General features: G+C 39.0%; 1 protein-coding gene across 5 annotated transcripts in view; it reads right to left on the reverse strand.

The window, feature by feature from the left end:
• The window catches only part of tenm3 (teneurin transmembrane protein 3), a 160911-nt gene that overhangs the window by 8547 nt on the left and 130322 nt on the right, over positions 1 to 22042 (reverse strand). For all 5 annotated transcript variants that reach the window (XM_061090192.1, XM_061090223.1, XM_061090214.1 and 2 more), the window contains 18 exons: positions 21710 to 21864; positions 20327 to 20428; positions 20055 to 20228; positions 18503 to 18562; positions 17851 to 18013; positions 14507 to 14645; positions 14121 to 14226; positions 13604 to 13746; positions 12942 to 13120; positions 11800 to 11904; positions 8775 to 8905; positions 6391 to 6560; positions 5490 to 5616; positions 4281 to 4478; positions 3822 to 3881; positions 2930 to 3274; positions 1545 to 1789; positions 1282 to 1463 (listed from right to left, as the gene is read on the reverse strand). In XM_061090192.1, coding sequence (XP_060946175.1) covers positions 1282 to 1463; positions 1545 to 1789; positions 2930 to 3274; positions 3822 to 3881; positions 4281 to 4478; positions 5490 to 5616; positions 6391 to 6560; positions 8775 to 8905; positions 11800 to 11904; positions 12942 to 13120; positions 13604 to 13746; positions 14121 to 14226; positions 14507 to 14645; positions 17851 to 18013; positions 18503 to 18562; positions 20055 to 20228; positions 20327 to 20428; positions 21710 to 21864 — 2784 coding nt within the window. The remainder of the gene's footprint in view (positions 1 to 1281; positions 1464 to 1544; positions 1790 to 2929; positions 3275 to 3821; positions 3882 to 4280; positions 4479 to 5489; positions 5617 to 6390; positions 6561 to 8774; positions 8906 to 11799; positions 11905 to 12941; positions 13121 to 13603; positions 13747 to 14120; positions 14227 to 14506; positions 14646 to 17850; positions 18014 to 18502; positions 18563 to 20054; positions 20229 to 20326; positions 20429 to 21709; positions 21865 to 22042) is intronic.

Genomic DNA, 22042 nt, shown 5'->3' on the forward strand with positions numbered 1-22042 from the left:
ACTGAAGCTGCAGCTGCAGCTCTGCTTTAACTCGAGTTAAAAAAATTGACGGCGTTAAAATGGGTTTGCGTTAACGCCGTTAATAACGCGTTAAACTAACAGCCCTAGTTTTTAGTAGTTTTTCCTATTGTTATTTGTGAATGTGGGCTATACAAATAAACTTGATTGATTGATTGATTGACTTAAGGTCAGTTCTCCCTCACTACCTTTCTTTCCACCTGAACTTTGCTTCATACCACACATGCTCTTCAGAACGGAGCTACAGCCATATTGTCCAATCCTGAAGTGGTTACATGCTCAGGACTTTACTGGACTTAACTGGTGTTAAGTTCTATTCAAAATGTCATCTGGTGTGAAGTGCGTCTAGCACAAGTGATTGAGAAAGTTTAACAGTTTTATTATAGAAGTTGTATTGCTAGCTGCTAACTGGTAGTGCCAGCTGCTGAGGAGTTCCCTTTGTGTTTGTGTCAGTTAAAAGAGTCACTGCTAGCGTGAATTGTCATTGTGTTTTCATTATAATTGAGACATATGATTCAATTGCTGAGAGTTAGTACATTTACATACGACCGCACGGTCCGCTCCTTTCATAACTTGCACATCATCATCTGGACACTAGAGGGCAGAGTTGCCTCGTCTTTGTATGAATGCCTATCCTCTCATGATTTTGTACTGCTGTAGTCCTTCTGCACTGCATTGGAGTTTATATATTCTTTATATGGTCTGAGGAGATTTCTATTTGTTATATTTTCATAGATTGCCCGAATTCTGTGATATTTACAGTTTACTCTATATGTTATTCTGTTGATTTATGAAGAACCACTCAATCATCAGACGGTTGTGAATAACAAATGTGGTTGTGGTGGTGGAAATAAAGACACTTGAAGTGGAAACATCTGTGTGATTCTGATCATTCACCTGCAGTGCGCTACTCAGCCAAGGAAATCCTGCATAGAAGGGAAGCTACAGCTTATTCACATGCCGTTCAGCACATTGATCAAAGAGTGCATAACAGCACAGAACAGAAAGACAACAGACTACCTGCCATACATACTTTAATTGCTAACTTTGCTGGTAACCAAAAGTAGTATCAATTTTTATTGGGATTGTAACCTTTTTCTGCAAAAAAAAACTTGAAGCATCAGGAGATTTTGATATGGTATGATAAAATTCTCCACATGTTTGTTTTAACCAATGTTTGTTTTCATTCTTGAGGGTTTAAGGGCCTTTACAGCGCAATGTTAGGTTGGTAGTAAGTTCAAAATGCTAAATATTATTTCCCACCTTTAGAGTTGTATTCAAATATCTCAGCTCCTCTCTGTCTCAGGAAACCATCTTCATCCAGTCGGTACTGAACATCTCCAAGTCTTGTGATTCTGTCCCTCAAATCGTAGCGTAGGGGAGTTAATCGACCACTGTTCCCAGGGTTCAGCAAATGCAGGTTCCCATTCAAATCATAGTTATACCTGGAAACCCAGAAAATTATACAATTAGCATTAGAAACATCAAATGATGGTGCTTTTATCAGGTTAATGTAATAATCCTACCTCCACATCATCTTCTCATTGAGGGAGACTGTCTGCAGCTGTCCATCAACGTCATACTCGTAACCATATTTGGTTGTATTTGCAAAAGGTCCAATCTTTATCTCACGTTTGGTGACACGGCCCATGTTGTCATACTGAATGGTGATCCAGTACATCAGAGACCTGAATATCTCATATTGGATCTCCTTGATGCGGCCATGCTGGTCAAAGTGTTTGGTGTAGGTCATCACTGCTGTGGAGATGATCTAAGACAGAGGGAAAGCCAGTTCAACAAGTCTTCCTACACTATCAAAAGTCGTGCCTTTGATGTGCCAGAACCTCCTATTATTCATCACTAACAGAAGAAAATAAGAACAACCCCAGGTTTCCTTCAGCACTGTGGCTCCTTTAACCCTTAGTAGAAATGATTTCATGAGCTTTTCAAAAATAGAATTGCAACCATGAGAGAAAAAAAACAATCACCTCCCTCCCACAAAAAGCAGATAAACTGTCCAGCACAGTAGCATTGGAATCAACTACAGCACCTGCACTGCTGAAAGTTACAGACAACCTGTTTGTGGCCCCAGAGAATGGACTCGACTAGTTCAGCTCTTTCTTTGTGCTTTATTTGACATTGATCACAAGATTCTGTTCCTGGAACATTTTGGTATTAAAGGGACAGCACGCGGAGGGTTTAAGTCATACTTATCAGATAGATTCTAATTTGCACACATGCACACAAAAGTTAGTTTTGTAGTTCCACAAGGTTCTGTCGGACCAATATTCTCAAAAGCATGCTGAATAAATAGTCCATGCATTTGTTACCTCTGTAATTCTTTACTATCAATATTCAGATCTGATTATATTATTATTATTATTATTATTATTATTAATTGGTGATGCTTTAAACAATAACATCATTTGATCTACAGGAATCACTATTGTTATTTTCATTATAACAACCTGTCTAACAAAGCTTAAATATGACAATTACACAACCGTTCCTGATCTCTCTTTCTTCTCTCCCCCATTTCGACCTTTCTCTCCTCTCTCTTTTTTCTTATCTTTTTTCTTCCCAGAGCAGTCAAGGCAGATGGCAGTCTACATTGAGTCCCTTTATGTTCAAGGTTTCTTACTGTTAAAACTGAGTTTTTTTTCCTCTCTACAGTTACCAAGTGTTTGCTTGCTGTGAAAACTGTTGAGTTTCTCTATAATATTGTATGGTTTTACTTGCTCCCTCCAGTATGAAAGAACCTTGTGATGCTGTGGTTTAGTGCTATACAAAAAAATGTAACTGAATTAAAGCCTGATTATTATTATAATAGTTATAAAAAATTAATCCAAGGTAGTTTTTCTTAATTATTAATTGAACTGCAATTCAAATAATGCTGCGTATCCTGTCTTACCTGATTGATATCATAATAGATGACTCCAAACTTCCCAAACTGCTCCACCTTCCCAGATATATCATCAAATTGGTAGAGGTCGATGGGCAGTGGCGTCTCGTTGATTACAGCCTGCATGCTGGTAACCCTGAAGCTGTTGTCGTAGGTGTAGTCAAAGCGGGCGTTCACCATCCCATCCTCGCTGAAGCGGAATATTTGCCGGTCGACCAGTGGGCCGATCTGGCGGTACCTGATGGAGCAGATGAAGCCTTCGCTCTGCAGGTTGACGGTTTTAAGCACACCAGCGGTCTCATCATAGGTGAAACTGACCCGTGTTGAGTCATAGAGGATCTCTGCCAGCTTGTTCTGATGTGACAAATAAAACAATGCAGTATGTGTTTACAATAATTAACCTTGTGTAAAACCACATCCAGGATCAACTACACCATCACTTTCTGTTAATTTCCTGCGGCAGCAGCTTCTTACACATGATTTCATCATGGTTCTCCATCTGTTTGCTATATTGGTCTGTCCTTGCTTTGGTTTTCATTTACACCAAACAGAGCATTGATGCATCTATTCCATCTAATCTCTGAACTCATTATCTTAATTTGATCCGGTTAGTTAGGAAAAATAAATCTTACAAACTTTTCATTTGTGGATTGACTGATCAGAAAATAAAAATTTAGAATTTAGAAACAATACAAAAAATTAAATATGGATCTAATAATCTTAGTTTTACTACAAATATTGACTTAAACATCTTTATTTAAATTTGCATTATTTATAGCATTTATTGTTACTAACAAGAAACATTGTACTTATTAATTATAAACTGGATGTGCAACAAACATAAAAATCCATACAGATAAATGTTAATTCATGTATTCTTTATGTGTAAAAACATAAATACCTGTCTGCGATATTTGTACAGGATTTGGCGACCAGTTCCCAGATGGGCAACTCTGAGGAGCTACCAAGAGACAAAGAAAGCAGAAGACATGAATAGTGCCATTGGAATATAATTAAAATGATAACAATGATAATGGGTCGCACTTAACCTGTCAGAACTGACCATGGTCACACTTGGGATGCAAAAAAAATGTAGGACTTTCTTAAAGTCTATATATAATGTATAATGTATATATAATCTATATATAACGGTATAATGTAGGTTGATGGAGACACAGAGTGTGAAAGATAAGTATAATAGCATAATAATATTATGGGTAATATAGAATAATTGGAAACAACTATCTTTTCAGGTTTCTCGTAAATGCTGCGAAAGCTGTAATAAAAGGGAAAATTAAAGAGAAGAAAAACAGAAATTCTATGCAGTGAAATGAAACTCCTCACAAACATGAATACAGACCTGTCCATCTTCAGAGTAGTCCACAGTGACAGAAGCATTGCTTTCTGGGGGGGTGTACATGTTCCTGTAGTATCCTATAGATCTGATGGTCTGCATGGTGTGTCGAGCCACACTGGGCATGGTGACTGCTGACAGATGGTCTCCTGAGTCATAGTCAAAGATGTACTGGTGCTGGCTGTGTAGCAGCAAGACCATGGACTGTAGGAGATAAAGTTGAAGACATGTGTGATCAGAACAGTACAGACAGAGTAAAAGGCACAAAAAGACACTTTACACAATGTGGAACATTGGGCATGCTTTCATACACTTTCCTAACACAGCTGACTAATGACATGTAATGTTGGTCAACCAATAAGCTGGGCTGTACTCTCTTTGGAAAGCCTTTCACCAAAGCTTCATTCCACTGAATTAGAAAAATATTGTGATGAAGTACTGAGACACAGCGTTTTTATGGTACTTTTCTTGTCTTGAAGATATATATATGCGTGTGTGTGTGTGTAAATCAACAATGGCAGCGGGCATGGTATGGACAGCTGTTCAAATCAAATCAATTTGATCTTATAGTGCCAAATCATAATATCAGTAAGGTTGAGAAATTATAGAGGGGTCTTAGCATTAGCAAGTCAGTGAAGTTGGTCAGGAGATGGCCTCAAAGTTTAGACCTCAATAATTGTATTTATGATTGAGTTACGATTGATTGTTAGATGTCATGCATGCACGCACGCACAAATGCACCCACATGTATACAATCTGCCCATCAATAATAATAGATAATAATAATCGTGTTTTCACATAATCAGATTAGGGTCATTATATAATTTACACATTTGAATGCCATCCATCCATTAGTTTTACCATTAGCTCACAATGTGCGAGAGCTGGGATACAAATGGCCGTCAGTCTGTAACAGGGCTGACACAGACACCAACCACCATTCAAACTCACATTCATGTCTCAATGTTACATTTAGAGTCATCAGTTAAACCTGCATGTGTTTGGACTGTGAGAGGACAATGGAGTACCTGCACCTGTACCGCATGTCATCTCTCTTTTTTGATCATATCTCTATAGACTTTACAGTCTATTGTGCATGAGCTCATGTGCATGCATGTGGCACTACATCATTGAAATACACAGCTTACAAATAAAAGGTGATACCTATACAGTGATGATACATGCTCTTATCGAAGCCTTAGAAGTGTATTGCACCTTATCCAGGTAAGTGTAGCTCCATATCTTTCCATCAGCAAAGATTCGGGAAATAATTCTTCCCTGACTGTCGTACTCCCACCTCTCTGTAGTTGGACCTCTCTGGAGGCCTGTCAACTGACCCGTACTAGACACACACACAGACACACACACGCACACACACACACACACACACACACACACACACACAGACACACACACACACACACACACATTTGGCATTTACACGTCACATGTTAATTTCAGACAACGCAAACAAAAAAGTAGAAAATTTACAACTTTTTACACACATAATTGATAATATAAAAAAGTTCAAAGTGCAGCAGTGTGCAAAGGATTGTATAAGGTTGCATTGGTTAAAGTCACTGCACCTCCACTTTCCCAAATGCCAAAATTTCTGGGAAAATGGTGAAAATGGGACTGTACTCTGTCACTAAGCAGCAAATAAGCAACTTACAAGTAGAAGGGTACTAAAACTGGAATGCACTTGGTGCCAACCCCCATGCATAGTCCCCTTATGAAACCACATTTAAATTCACTAGATCAGGATTTTGTTTAGAACTGCGCCAAATTGCACACAATCACCCAATATCAGTTCCTTAAAACGTTTTTTTCCTCAAATTAAATGGATTATTCTCTGAGAAATCAAGGAAAATCTTTAAAAACACCATCTCAAAATGTTGAAGAAAGTGAAAAATAAATCTGTTTTACAGAGCAAAGAAAAAATAAATCCTTGATCTGCCACATGATGCGGATCTGCACCTAAATTTATGTTGCTGGACGAACTATCACTTACAGCAAATAACGGTGATTCAGTACAAGTCAAGGTGTGCTGTTAAATTTCTAAAAACAAATACATACACAGGGTACATCTTCAAACACCCATTACAGTAGGGCTTACCTGGAGTAAGTCAAGTTGACCGATAGAAGCTTGCTGCTGGGAACCCAGAGAGTGGGATGGCCTTGGGTGTCATAGATGATCTTCAGCAGGAACTTCCTGTGGTCATCATAAATTTTCTCTGTTCGCAGTGTACGATCATAATCCACAGAGAGCAGGTTTCTACCATTCACCTGGAAACACATTATTAACCAATAAATAAAGAAACTCTTTGAGGTTTTGTGCAAATTCAAGTGACTGTATGGTATTTTATTTACGTGGCTTTCTCTTTCCTACAGGGTGTCCTTGCTATTTTTTGTTACAGATGCATCAACAGTGGCAGGGTATGGCTGGTTTGGGCTATGGCCTCACCAAGAACTGTTTTATCCCCACTATGAAGCAACCAAGAATATTAAAAAGCAGCATAAACCATTATCGTTTATTCTCATTAAAGGTAGGGTAAGCCATATTAATTCAATACACTTTTGCTTTTGAAAAACAACACTGTTTGGATTAGCCCACTGTAGTTCAGCAAAAACAAAACCACTGTAAAAAGGCCAAAGTCCTCTCTTCCAGAAAGTGCCTGTAGTGTCCCTTAAGTGCTTGATTGGTATTGGCGAAGGCCACTGTTACCATGGCTACAGCAGTGTTCAGAGCTGATTAGGATGTGTCTGGAATAAGGAATGTGACATTTCCAACACAAGCTCTAAGTGGCTGATCGATCACAAAAGAGTGGCACAGCTGGACCTCTTGCTTTGATCTGATACTGACCTATTAAGTACAATCATTTAATAAATTATACCATTAGAACACAAACATTATAACAAATCTTATACTTAAATGTATCATGAAATGATTCCACTCTATTACTTTTATCCATACACTTTAGACAGAATTGACAGCAAAAGTTGCCATTGATAAACAAATACATCTTTCGAAATTACTGATTGCCCTACATGATGAATTTATCATCTTGTTAAACTTACAGGTTCGGTGTGTTTTCATTATTTCCTCTCATTATTTCATTTCATTTCACTGTACTGTACAAACTGCTTCACCTTTGAAAAACAGTGCATTTGGTCTAAAGTTAAATGTTGTAAGACCACATCACCTCTATCCTCCAGAATCTCCACAGACTCATCACATCCAAATCAAAGTCCTCCTCCTCACCCACAGAGCCCGCCACAACAAGGCTCCTTCCTCGCTCACAGACTCATCTACCACAATCCTTCCAGCCTCTGCTCCTCTGACGCGAACATCCCTCTCCATACCACACAGGACCAAGCACCGGACATGGGTTGACAGAGACCTGTCAATAGCTGCCCACTCCCTCTAGAGCTTGCTCCCCGAATACATCAGAGATTGCACTGACCTATCCACTTTCAAATCCCTTCAAAAAACTCACCTCTTCAACTACTTTCAATGTATAATTTTGTTATGTTTTTATGCTAATGTAGGTGAGTTCCCTCAAATAAAATATATTATTATAATCATTATTATTATTATTATTATTAAGCCCTGTCCCTGCATTGTGGCTTCTGAATGAACTTTCTTCGCCCATCAAAAATAATAATTTAATCATGATATTCAAGTCCTCCTTTATGTCGTGGGATAAATGGAGAAACAAAATTTTGCTAAGGTTTTATAACAATATGTACCTTACATAAAATAAATTCATTGAATATGTTATAGTCATATTCAATAGAAAGAAAAAACTCTTTTCAGATACGCCCAAATAATAGCCCTAATCAGAAAAGCAGGTTCAGAGGTCGTTAAGACTAGAAAAGCACCAATGCAGTCAGTTCACCATAATGATACATAATGTATTAACATTAACGTTGTCTCATATTCAGATAGTCATACAATCCCAGCAAACACCTATCCACACTCCCATCCCCTTCTACAGGCAATTCTGAGTCACCAGTTAAAACCTACATATGTTTGGACTGTGAGAGGAAGTTGGAGTACCTGGAGGCAGCCCACGCATGCACAGGAACAACATGTTCATTTCACACATAGTGAACTTCAGACCCCCAGCCTTCAACTATGAGGTGAGAGTTATAACTACTGCAGCACCATGCAACATACATGGGAACAGAACTGGCTAAAATAATAATGATACAAATTTCTATTTAATTAATGGGTTACGAGATACTACAATGTTGATACAAGATGGTGTTTATTTATTTATTATGTTGTAAAAATGTCTTCTCCAGTGGGCAACCATTACCTCTTGCTGGAATTTAAACACATAATACATGGCTCAATTACGATATTCTTCATATGAGAAGTTATAGTTATTGAAATAACTCTTAAGTTAATCAACTAATATATACCATGGATAATGACAATTCTGAGACATACTATTGTTGTCTGTTTATGGCATGCTTTAGCTGGAGACCTCTCACCCTCAGCTTTCTCCCAAAGACAATGACTTTTCCCCGTGTCTGTTCCTTCCTGAATCTCCACTCCACCAGGTTTTGGCCATTCTCTCCCGGAAGTGTCATGTTGCGCCGGGCTACAGTTGGGTTAGCAGCACCTATGGAGAAATTTGAAAAAGACATGAATGCCAACACTATTGTGGCACAGGACAATCTAAAACCGCATATCCAAGGCAAAAAAAGCACATTGGATTGTTGCTGTTCACAACCAGTATGTGCTGACATGTAATTGTGGTATCTGTGCTGAGCGTATAGTTTATCGGACAGTTTTATTATTTTTAGTTAGTCCCTGTATTTCCTAAATTTACCTTTTGAGTTTAATATGTTGTTTCTTACTTCATTGCAAAATCCAGGATGTGTTGCATATCATCTGTGGCAATGCACACACTTTGTCAAGGTCAATGTATTAGCTGATAACCACTCAAAGATCTTATCTTTGGGATTGGTGTCACTCTCAAGTCTTATGTCACTGGGAGCAGCGACATGTGAAGATGTGTCTTGGTGAGCTCTGCTTAGATTGAACATTTACTTAATATTCCTCCTCTCCTTCTCATCCTTTCCGGTGCGAAAGTGTCTCTAAGGTCTTATGTCACTTAGGTTGTGAATGGCATATACAGTATTTATGGAGTCCACATCGTCAGGAATATGGGGATCTATAGGGTTTCTACAGGATTTTGGGTCCACATGAGTAACATCAGAGCAGTAGGACTGGCTCTTGAACCCAGTTGACATCAGTTGCTGTGACCAGTCTCACTGCAATGGATGACAATGCATTCTCCAGCCCTCTCCAGGCTTGATAGGCAAGTGCAACTGGTTTAAATTCACTTTTTGGAATTCACGATTTTTTATTTGCCGATGGGTATTTTAGCAGACCTTTACCATACAATAGGTATCTGTCCACTATCTATACACATTTGATTGAGAGTTGTGAAGACCTCACTAAGCTGATCAGCACAATAACGCAACATGCATCCATAAATGGCTTAAGGGGCAGCAGCCCTCCCTATTTGCAACCTTTAGGGACACACTGGAGGCTGTAATGTCGCGAAGCATCAATTCTTGCGCGTGTAGCCGTCTGGCTGTTCACACCGGAAGCGCGTTTCTCCGCGCCGGTCACCCCGCTAGTTGCTGTATTCTCCGTTCAATGTAGGGGTTCAGGGGGGAAATTATGTTGGTCTTCACAAAAGAGTTATAACCCATTCCCCAGATATCACAATCTTTTTATTAAACATTTCAGTTCCTTAGTTGCCCAAGGTTTGTTATTTGGGTTAATAACCACCATTTTGGTTGGGATAATTGAATCCACACAGAATTTGTATCGGAGTCCACGGTTTCAGTAAGCTCAGTGATGTCACCACAAGCTTCATAAAAACTTTGCCCGTCTGTACCGTCAGGGCACAGCTGGACTGAGGAGAGACTGTCCACAGACCCGGTTTGTACGGCCCTCTCTCACGGTTCCAGGCGCCTGAATGCAGGTTTGTACACAAGAATGAGAATCCACACTCTTATGTAAAGAAGGACAGAGATGGCACAGTAGGGATCTGTAAGCACCGCTTACTGAGCCATGACAAAGTTTAAGAACTGTTCTTTTGTGTAATGGCACAAGTTACTTCAAACTCTTATTTAAATTGCAGTAGTTAAAATCCCAGAGGATATATTAAGGTGCCTCAGGGCAATTAAAATCCAGTCTGTGTGTAACGTCAGCGATCAGCTAAGCATCAGCTGACACATTGGCTCGCCGATGTATATACACTAGTGTAAAGAGTTTTTGGAAATAAAAGGGGCGGATAGACACTATCAACAGTTCCATATCAGGAGTACATATTATCTCTCTGATCACAACAGTATTACAGTCCCTTCTGTTGATATGAAACAGAATATGGTGGTGGACCACGATCGAGGTGGCAGCTGATGGGGGATCCTGATGGCGGCAGTGGATCATGATTGTGGATTATGGTGGCATCCGAGCGTGACTGCTTGGTCAGTGGAGCACCGCCCCATTGCTGGAGGATTATGCGTATCGAGGGATTAGGAGGAGACAAGTGTTCTCAGACTCTCTAAGATTGGCCAGTACGATGACATCAGACGGATCGTGGATCTTTGTGCTGAACTGAGTCCAACCGAACCAGTACAGTATAAACACAAGTACTCACCACTCTGGGAGAACACTGTATATAACCTATTCTGTCAGAAACCTCTTTTGGAAATAATATAATTGAGTTAAAATTCATACAATGGGAATATCCCAGCTTTCTCTGAATTTAACAATGCCTACAGTTTCTAATTGGTGGTTGATATAAATTCCCTCACATTCTGACAGTGCAAAGTGATTGTCTTTTCGCCTTCAGCTTTAAATCTGACCTCTTTTTTAATTACAGGCACTGGCCTCTTTCCTTTCATATTTACAGTCTTAGTCACAGCAGCAACACATTACCAATATATCAGTGCTGTGACCACCAAACCATATGTCACTCACAAGCAGAGTGTCAGAAAAGTTGCACTCCTTCGTGTTCTGCCTTGATGTAATGATTCACATGAAAATCACATCGATTTTCGGATCACTTCACATTCATCAGGTGCTTTACACCATTTATGGTTGAATGTGGGTGTGTGGAGGGCTGGATAGTATGCACATACACTAACCCACATTTCCAGGTGGACTGTGAGTTATAAAGGAAACAGGCATGCATAAGCATGGTTTTATAAATCTGATACGTATGGCATACGTCTTTGGTTTGAATGTAAACTTTTGGTATGAATCGCAAGTACTTTTCCATGTGAGGGCATTGTCTTGTGGAATTTCCATTCATATGGAAATTTGATAATAAATATCTAAAATATTATTCAAAATGCACACAGCTTATACACACTGCATAGACCAAGTCTGTGTCGCTGGATTATTTTAGATTTCAAATTGTCTGTTACTTAATCTGGTTGACATGAAACCTATAACTAGTCACATAATTGGGGTAATGTGCTCTAAACTGCATACCTGCCAATATGTGGGGCTCTGTCTGGTAATGCGTGTCCATCCCATTGGCGTAGATGACCCTCAGTGAATGGTCATTACCCACATGGTAGTTGTTACGAAGCTGGTCTGTATTAGAGAAAGACAGAGACAATTATCATGACAGAAGCATTACTATATTTTACATTAATTCTCTTTTCAATAGGCAAGTTTTAAGGTATTTATTCAAAACCCCTGTAAAATACTTAAGTGCACTGAGGATAAATTACAGAAAAAAACACGAGTTAAGAACACAAAATGACAAATAAAAATGGTAATTAACAAACACATATCTACTTATATGACAATTCTTATGTTGTTATGAATTCCCCACAAATGTAGTAGACATTTTGGATAAGAGAACAACATGGTCTTGGATTAATCCGAATTTTTATTTATTGAGAGGACTCAGAACATGTTCACCATTCTAAAGTTAGGTTTTGTAACAAATACATAGAGAAATGGTTGAAAATCCGTGTGCTCCATTAATAAAGGAGATAGTTATTCCTGTGCTGACTCTGTTCTTCTAGAACCTGTGGATCTCAGTAGACCTCCATTGTTTTTCATGGTGTAACCCATCACTTAAGAATAGCATCTGGTATTTGGAGTAGTTGTGTGCTATAATGATTTTACTAAGTGTGGGAAGAGGCAACTTTAGACGAGGGAACCTGTGTGGGTTAATAAGTGTCAAACTACTTGTGAATTAGTTATATGAAAAACCTCACTTAAGAATGGAGAACATCATTTAGAGTTATTTGGACACATTTAACACTTGTAGTTCTGTGTTTTTTACGTGGGATAAAAACTTATTTATTAAGTGTTATAAAAGGAGTATGACTATTCTTGTGGTACTACCACCGTATAAGGCCAATACTGAGGAAAGCATATTAAGATTGTAATTCATGTACAACAACTTCCTTACTTACTATCAATAAGCAGTAATAAGGAAGCTATTGAGTCAAAGTGGTTCCATTGTGCATTCACCTTAGCCAGAGGAAAATGTTGTGGAAAACCATTTGTATATGGAACACACAATTTGGCTTTTTGTCAGAGAAATAAATAATAAATAATTTGTGTACTTCTGTCTTTGTTTCTCTGTAACATGCATGTTTGTGTAAGCACCTTACCCTGCACTAGAGTGTAGTAGGAGTCGATTGATGATAGATTGGTTGTTATAGAAACATCCTCATCTCTCCCAGACGTCTCTATGTCCACAGCAACAGCTCCTGACGACATGTCGCCGTGGAGATTGGTCACAACAGCGGTGGGGAACGTCACATTAGTCAGGCGACCCTCGCTGTCATAGCTGCAAGGAGAGTGAGGATGCAGGGAGAAATGTTATGTTATTTACAATTACATAACATACTTGATTGATACCTACATCTATATTACTATCATATACACACAGCTGTGGAACATTTTAATGAAGGCACAATTTAAAATTGATTTAAAAAGAAAAAATACATTAAAACATTTTTGTTAAATTAGGTGAGGCAGATAATTCTTTTTTATTATTCAGTGTCTCTTCTTAAAAGACAAATGGTTCGGTGTTCATTGTGGTAAAAAGAAGCAGTGAATGTTTTTGCAGTTCAGCTTGACACCTAGCAGATGTTCCCCTCTACATGCTGGTTTGCGGGAGAGCAATCAGAATATACATTTTTCTAAAAACCGCCTGAATTTCTTTTTCACTTCTGTAAAAGAGTATTGTAGAACTTTAAAAATCCAAAGGTCCATCCATCCACCAGATTACAGCCATTCAGAAATGCAATCAAAGAGTAATTTTGCTCACTCGTAGAAGGTAGTCCAGCCTATCTGGATGCTCTTGGTAGCCAGCAAGCCACTGCTGCCATGGTAACTAAACAAGACCAGTTCCTGACCCTGAGCCGTAAGAGACTTTAGTCCACCGTTAGTTCCGATGGTTAGCCAGATAACCTGATAAAACACACACGCACACGCACGCACACACACACACACACACACACACACACACACACACACACACACACACACACACACAAGCAGGGTTACATTTTCAGATCCTCCCAGTTTTCGCCTCAGCCATGTATTCACAGAACATGATCCTTTCTCCTGTTCTCATAAGACATAAAAACATAATGTGTGACATTGGTGCAACACTAAAATATACAGACAGACACACTAGAGATATACAGACAGACAATCAGACAGCGTTTTAGTTTTTGTTGTTAAAGATTAATTTTTATCTAACATACATACAACAAACATCATAGACACTTTTGTCTTTGATGTGAATATGTGAAATGAATATGTGAAGATGCTTATCTCACCTGATTGTCAGGGGCAACCACACGTACAGGCATCCTGTTGGAATCTCTACGGATACGGAGGGTGTTTCCACTGCTGTCTGTCACTGCAGTCACATCCTCCTCGTTGCTGAGAGTCAAGGAATGACGGGAGGAAGATAACGTGAATTAAAAATTGGTTAATATTTTTAAAGGAGAAAAAAAAGAGACTTCAGAAATATTGTTTTTTTTCAGATGTGATGAATAAGGAGAGGTTTTGCAGGGGATGTTTAGTAATCTTTTTTACATTGCAAAAATGTATTAAATCACACACACACACACACACACACACACACACACACACACACACACACACACACACACACACACACACACACACACAACAAACAAACAAACACACACACACTAACCTGTAGCTAAAGTTGTATTTGTAGTCTCCAGTGACCAGAGACATGGTGAATTGATGAGTCCCATTCACGTCAAACACATATAGCTCTTCAGAGGCTGGAGAAGCCACTTCATAAAAGCTGGGACCTGAAGCCAGAGAGCCTGGTGACACAAGGACAAACAGAGTCACCCAGTTTATATGTAATGCAAACTTCAATGTACAGTATCATCACAGAACCAATTGCAGTTGATGAATTGGAAAACAGTATATGTAACTACGGTGCATGTTGTGTGGTCACTGTTCAAACCCAAACAACTTTACTGAAAGGCACAGTCCATGTAATCAAGTGTACATACAGCATAGCCTGCATATTTTTTAACCTTTATTTAACCATGTAAACCATTACGAACGAATTCTTAAATGTCACCCTGGCACAAGGGGTAGGGGCTAAACAATTTCAGCTATCTTTCAGCGAACATGTGTGCTGGAGGATTTTCCTAATCAGTAAGATAGACAGAGGAGAGACAAAGCAGGTGGTTTTCTGGTTCAGTGGGGTGATTTACAAAGACAGTGGCAAGAAAAAATAAGTGAACCCTTTCGAATTACCAGCATTTATGTATGAATTTGTAGTAAAACATTCCACATGATCTTCGGTTACAATATTGCATCTGTTTTAATTTATACCACACAAATTATTGCATTGTTCTTTTCCATATTGAGTACAACATTCACACGTGAACTCCTTGACTAATGACTTGACTAAAGCTTAGGTCAGAAGTTAACAAACCTGAAGTCCAATAAAGTAAACACATTCAGAGGTATGGGTTAGACACCTCTGAGCACACTAACTTGAACTAAGTCAAAGCTGAGCAGAGAACATGAAAACAACATTCAGTGTTGTCTACCAGTAAGTCGACTCTTTCTTTTTGTTAGTGAACTCATCATCTCCCTTTTCTTCACAACTCTCATTCAAACGTTTTGCATTTGCTATTTACAAGAAGCGTCAGCTGATGTGAACCATGCCTCACAAACAGAAGATATCAGAAGACCTACGATCAAGAGTAGTTGACTTTCATTATACTGGAAAAGATTAAAAAAAAATCCCAAATACTTTGATAAATGGTTTCAATCAAATGTATTTGTATAGCCAATATTCACAAATCACAATTTGTCTCGTAGGGCTTTAACATGGTGTGACATCCTCTGCCCTTAACCCTCAACAAGTGTAAGGAAAAACTACAAAAAACTTTTAACAGGGTAAAAAGAACGTAGAAGCCTCAGAGAGAGCCACATGTGAACACAGAAGTGCAATAGATGTCACGTGTAAAGGAGAACATCATCAAGATAAGGGTATTTGCAGCATTGATGAGAATGAACATTTTGTAGCATAATGAAAGGTCAATGAACCTTATGTCCAATAAGGTACAGGGGTTAGTCTCACTACAAGTGGACACCCGGCCAAGATGACTCCAAAGGCACAAGGCAGAATCATCAATGAGGTAAAGAAAAACTCTAGAGTAACAGCTAATTGCTTGAAGAAATAATTGGAACTGGCTAACATCTCTGTGGTGTCCTGCTACTGCTCTCCATAAAACATTGCTCCATTGCTGATGTTTGCCCAAGAACCCATAGACACTTCACAATGCTACAGGGGAAACATTTTGTGGACTGATTTAACTTAAGTTGAATTGCTTAATCTAGCAATGCTTACCAACATGAAATCCTCATCTAAATCGGGAAGTATCGCGATTTGCGGCTTAGTGCTGCCTCATGATCTGGACAGCTCACCATCATCTAGGGCAGTGATTCTCAAACTGTGTGGCCTCCGCGCCCCAACAGGTGGGGCGCACGACCGGGAGGAGGAAATGTGAGGCGGAACTAATATTATAGCCGAACTAATGTTTTGACGTCTGCATCTCTTTAACGGCGGAGCAGTAAACAAATCGCTCTTTCGCCGTAGCCAGTGGTCGGCAGCCCGCGGCTTCAGCCCCTCTGCAGCGGCTCCCTGTTGTGGAGTGTGCACGTCGCGCTCTGCCCCGCCCCCACTCACTCGCTCAGAGACACACACAGTGGAGAGCATCGTTCACGTGAGGCAGCCAGTCAGTGACAAACAAGAGACAAAGTTCAAAAACCAAGTTGAAAAGAAAGTATGATGAAACCTGTCTTGCTCTTGGGTTCACAGTCAGTGTGGTAGGACATGAGGAGAGACCAGTGTGTATTTTATGTCTGAAAAGTGAAAACTCTATGAGACCAAAGAAATTAAGAAGACACTTAGAAACATTACACCCCAGTCACATGCATGTGTTCGTTTTGGTTGAGTTTTATCATCTTTGTAACAAAGTGATTTTAATTGAATTAATTTTTTCTCTATTATTGAAAAAGTACAGACTGATGGAGGAATGTAGTGATAAATGTCACCAAAAGTACTTCAATTATGTTGAATCTAAGCAAAGTTATGGCACTATTTTTTGAAATAAGCGACAAATGTCACAAAAAGTTGTTTGAAAAATGATTTTTCAAACAACTTTTTGTCAGAAATTCATGAAAGTAATGTGGATTTAATGTTCATGTGTATGTTATGTAAATACACATGTTAAACTTGGCCCATTTTGTTGGGGCGGGGGAGCAGGTGGGGAATAAAAATATTTTAGACCCAAAGTGGGGTATGACAGAAAAAGTTTGAGAACCACTGATCTAGGGTCAAATAAATTCCGAAAAAGAAAACCCAAAAGAGATCCTGTGGAATGACTTCAAGAGAGCGGTTCACACCAGACATCCTAAAATATGGCTTAGTGACTAAGTAGTTCTGTAAGGGAGAATGGTCAAAAAGTCCTCTTGAAAGTTATGCAAGTCTGATCCACAGCTACTGGAGGCACTTGCTTAAGATTATTGCTGCCAAAGGAGGTTCAACCAGCTATGAAGTGTTCACTTGCTTTTTCACCAGCATGAATGTTTCAATGAAGGCATGAAATTTTCTTAAGCACATTGTATCTAAAATTATGGCTTACATTAAGGGTTCCCATATGTTTTCTTTTAAACTGAATTATTGAGGGGCAGGTGGTGGGGATTGACTATCTTTATGGGTGGGATAGGTGTGAATATATATTTCATCTTAATAACAATCAGCTAGTAACTCTGAGAGAGCTTCAGCATAATATTCCCATGATCATTCTAGGATTGCTTATCCTTCTGAGCTTCTATTAAAGCCACCTGAACAGCAGCGTTGTACAACAATACAACTGTAACAATTGTGTCGATATCCAACCATTTGTGGACCCATTTGATATTTGCTTTAACTATTATTTTCACCCTGCCAAAAAGAAAGAGAGAAATGTAGAATGTTTTTGTACTGTATTCTGTACATACCAGTGGGTGGTTGGTTTCGTCGAATGGCTCGAATGCGGATGTTTCCCAGATCAGCGACATACAGTGTCCCATCTGGAGACACCACCAAAGAGGAAGGGCAATTAAACCTGGCATCTTTAGCATAGCCATCTCCAGTCTGATAGCAGTCGCAGTTGGCATCATTCTGCAGGGCAGATGGAGGTGAGGAGTGGGAAAGAAAGAAGTAGCAACAAAGAAGTGAGACACAAACTTGGCATGTGTTATGGAGGGTATAGGAAAGAATTAGGTCATTGTACCACTGTATTGTATTGGGATTAGATTACATACATATTCTAATGTATTTAGACTTTATGTCTGCGTGTATAGGGCAATGTGCATGAGATGTGTATGAAATATGTTTTATCTTGTGTCCTTTTAATTATTTGATTAAGTTACTATGCACATTATAGAGTTGCACTATAAATATTGTTGTATCATCATACGATGACGATAAAGGCTTTCTATTCTATATACAAACATAAGGTTTCTATACAAATATACAGATATATTCTATATGTAATCTAATACATATAATGTTTTGACCGCCACATATTCATTTGAGCTTCAGAGGGTTTGATGAGTTGATGGACAAAGCTAAAAAAAAATGGGGAGTGAAATAGTTGTGGAATAGTACCTTGCAGTCACAGTCGGATGGCGCTCCAGCTAGATGGGTAATTTCTCCATCAGTCGACACCTAGTGGGGGTGATAGCCGAAATAGACATTTTGAAACTTAGTAAACTAGAATGCCACTCGGTAGAATGCGTACCTCTGTCATAGCAGAAAAATCCTATACAAGAAATATAAAAGAAAAGGGAAGAGGTCTGATAACACTTCTAAACAGTGTGAATGACAATGATGCAACATGTTTTACTCTTAAAGGTAGGGTTGGTAAGTTGTTTCTGAATAACATATTGTCTTATTTGTTGAAATTCTCTTCACATCCTGATAGTAATCAATAAATAAAGTCCTGATGAATGATTTTCCCTCTCTTGCAAATATAAGACAATGAAAGGACAACCTGCACCCCCCCCCCCCCCACCCGGTTGCCCACATTGAGTCTGGTTCTGCTGCAGGTTTATTCCAGTTAATGAGGACGTTTTTTCGTTCCATATTCATGATAATTATCATGGCTGTGGCTCAGGGGGTTAAGAGCGGGTCCTGCTCTAAACAAAAGGGTGACGGTTTGATTCCAGTCTACCCCATGCTGTGTGCCGAAGTGTCCTTAGGCAAGAAACTGAACCCCAAATTGTACATGGACGCACAGTACGAATGTGTGTGAATGGATAAATGGCAGAACTGTACGGTAAAGAGCTTTGAGTAGTTGTCATGATCAGAATTTTTCTAATAGCACTAACATGCAAGCTCACACTCAATATCTATGTGACGAACATTACCTCAGCTAAAAGGAGCAATGTGATTGTATCATTTAGAGTACATTTCAGTCATCTTGGTTATCAGGATGAGGTATTCATTTCTTAAGTAGAGACTTGAGTAGATGTTTTTCATTAAATAGTTTAATTCATTGCATATAATAAGGCCATTTACTATTGCTCTTTAAAGCAGTTGCCATTGAATCCAGAGTCTTGAGGATAAAATGATTAATGGCAACCCATCTGTTAAAGACCACTGCGGTATGCTAATTTATTTTAAAGCCAAACTGTGCTTAAGACACTGACAATGAAGTCCTGCTAGGAGCGGTCAACAAATACTGTACAGAATGTATTTATGTAGTCCTTCACTAAACGTAATGTGTGCGTTTCAATCCCAGTTTCCTTCAATCTGCGTGACCAACTGTCCTTGGACGAGTTACTGAATTTCCCCTGATGGCTATGCATGGTGTGTGAGAGAGATAATGCTGCACATAGATGCACTATATGAATGTGTGGGTGAATGGCTAAACTGTTCTATAAAGCCCTTTCAGTGGTCATCAAAACGCATAAATGCATTCAATTCTTTATTTAATCAAACAATAACTTTCTTGTTGCACCTGGAATAAAATATTGTCTGTTGAAGACAGAAGAAAGGTATTTGCAAGATAAACTGATCATTTATTTATGTTGACCACAGTTGATATTTCAGTCATTGTAGAGCCAAAACAATTCAAATTCAACTAATGAACAGGCCCTACTTCTAAAAATCTGGAAATGATGAACAAGAATGTTTCAATATTTTCCCTGAAGATTACCTGTCGAATGCGGTGAATTTTCTTCTCGTCTGTCTCCGCAATGTATAGGACACCGCTGTAGGATAAGGTTATGGCTGTAGCTCCTTCCAGCATGGTCTGGACGGCTCTCTTCCCCATAGTGTATTCTATACCAGGCACCTGGCAATGCATGGGACGGCCTGCCACGATGTGAACCTGGACACATACAAACATGGATATGAGTTAAGAATTGATATGGTTCACTTATGTTATTGCAAACAAACAAATTGTATCAATGTGGGTAGAAACATTACCTGTCTATTTTCAGTGATTTGCAGCACAACATTGTTGTCCAGGACATAGAGGGAGTTATCCATGGGATTGATGGCTAGATCTGTGGGCCATTCTAAACGAACCTGGGTGTAGAGATGAAAGATGGGAAGCAGAGAAACTTTCACTTCATATGCTACATCTAACTCAGAATCATTTTGTAAAATGATGGTGTGTTTTGTTATGTGATACTACATATAATCTATTCAAAATGTGATCAAAGAAATATGAATGAAAAATACAGTATAACTTTTCATTATGTCAGAGCTAACGAGCAGCATAAAATGGTTCAATAGTCCAGGCAAAGTAGGGTTTAATGACCGACTAATTGTAAAATAATTTTTGTCAGCATAGATCATTTCTATGAGGTGTCCAGAACAACATACTAAAAGTCCTAAGAAATCCTAGTTGATGTTAAATTCTCATCAATCCGAGATGTGTGTCAGTAAGGCCAGGCAACAAAACACCCCAATGGGGCTTTTTTTTTCTTTTACTGATATCAAAATGAAACTTTGCACAATGAAAGTACCCATGACAATGGAATTGTAGACTTTGGAACTTTGCAGCTCTTGACGTTGGAGGGAGAGTTTGAGGTTCCACTGGAGATGAGTTCTGAGTTACTTTGTCACAGAATCGCCTGTATCTCAGCATATCCAGTGATTCATCTTTTTCGCCCCCATACAGTGATACTAGAGCTTTTTCCCCTGCTGCAATGATGATGCCTTTTCCTACATTTTCCTGTGACTGGCTGGACACCTTAGCTTGTTGGAGAAAGCTAGTGTCATTCTTTATTCTTTCGTGGTGGGGAGGCTTGTGTGCCTCCGTGACCCTGAAGACTATACCAGCGGGGGTTATACCCCTGGCAGGTACTACCAAACCAGGCAGTTTTCAGGTTAGAGGCCAGTCTAAAAGCAGCATTGCCATCACCTATTGGCAGTAGGATGATTGGATGAAGATTGGGCCGATGTATTTGTCATACATATGAATGGTGTTTCTGCCTATGCAAATTAGGGCATGTGCATATTCAAATTCATGTCAAAAGAAACTTGTAATACAAAAAAAGTTACTTTTCATATATACTTTTACTATGTAAAGTTTCATTTTGATAGGAGTAAAGGAATAAAATAGCCCCTTTGGGGTGTATTGTTGCCTGGCCTTTTTGGCACACATTGATGAGAATTAAACATATTTCCTCAACTAGGATTTCTTAGGACTTTTAGTATGTTGTTCTGGACACCTCATATAAATGATCAATGCTGAAAAAATTCAATTAGTTCGATTTTTGGCTCCAAAATTAGTTACTTTGCCTGGACTACAACTGAGGACAGACCTGTGGTTTAATTCCAGAATAGGTGAGTGTGACTTACCTGTCTTATGTGCATGCTGGTATCACAGGTCAAAGGTCGTGCAGAGGTCAGGTCGTTGCTGCCCAGCACTGTTGAAATTATTCCGTTACGATCCACTTTCCTGATCATAGTTCCATCCACAAAGTAAATCAAGCCATTTTTATCCACTGCAATCCCTTCATGAAAAAAAACAGAGCATATTCACGATTTCAATATATCAAGTTGATGAAGTTGTTAATCAATTTGATTATTATTGTGAACATTATTATTAAAAATTCATAAATTCAAGGACATGAAGGAGGATTTTAATTTAATAATTGTCCTGGATGGAAGTCAGGATGGAGCTTCAGCAGA

Source organism: Limanda limanda, chromosome 2 (assembly GCF_963576545.1).
Source record: "Limanda limanda chromosome 2, fLimLim1.1, whole genome shotgun sequence".
Taxonomy (NCBI): Eukaryota; Metazoa; Chordata; class Actinopteri; order Pleuronectiformes; family Pleuronectidae; genus Limanda; species Limanda limanda.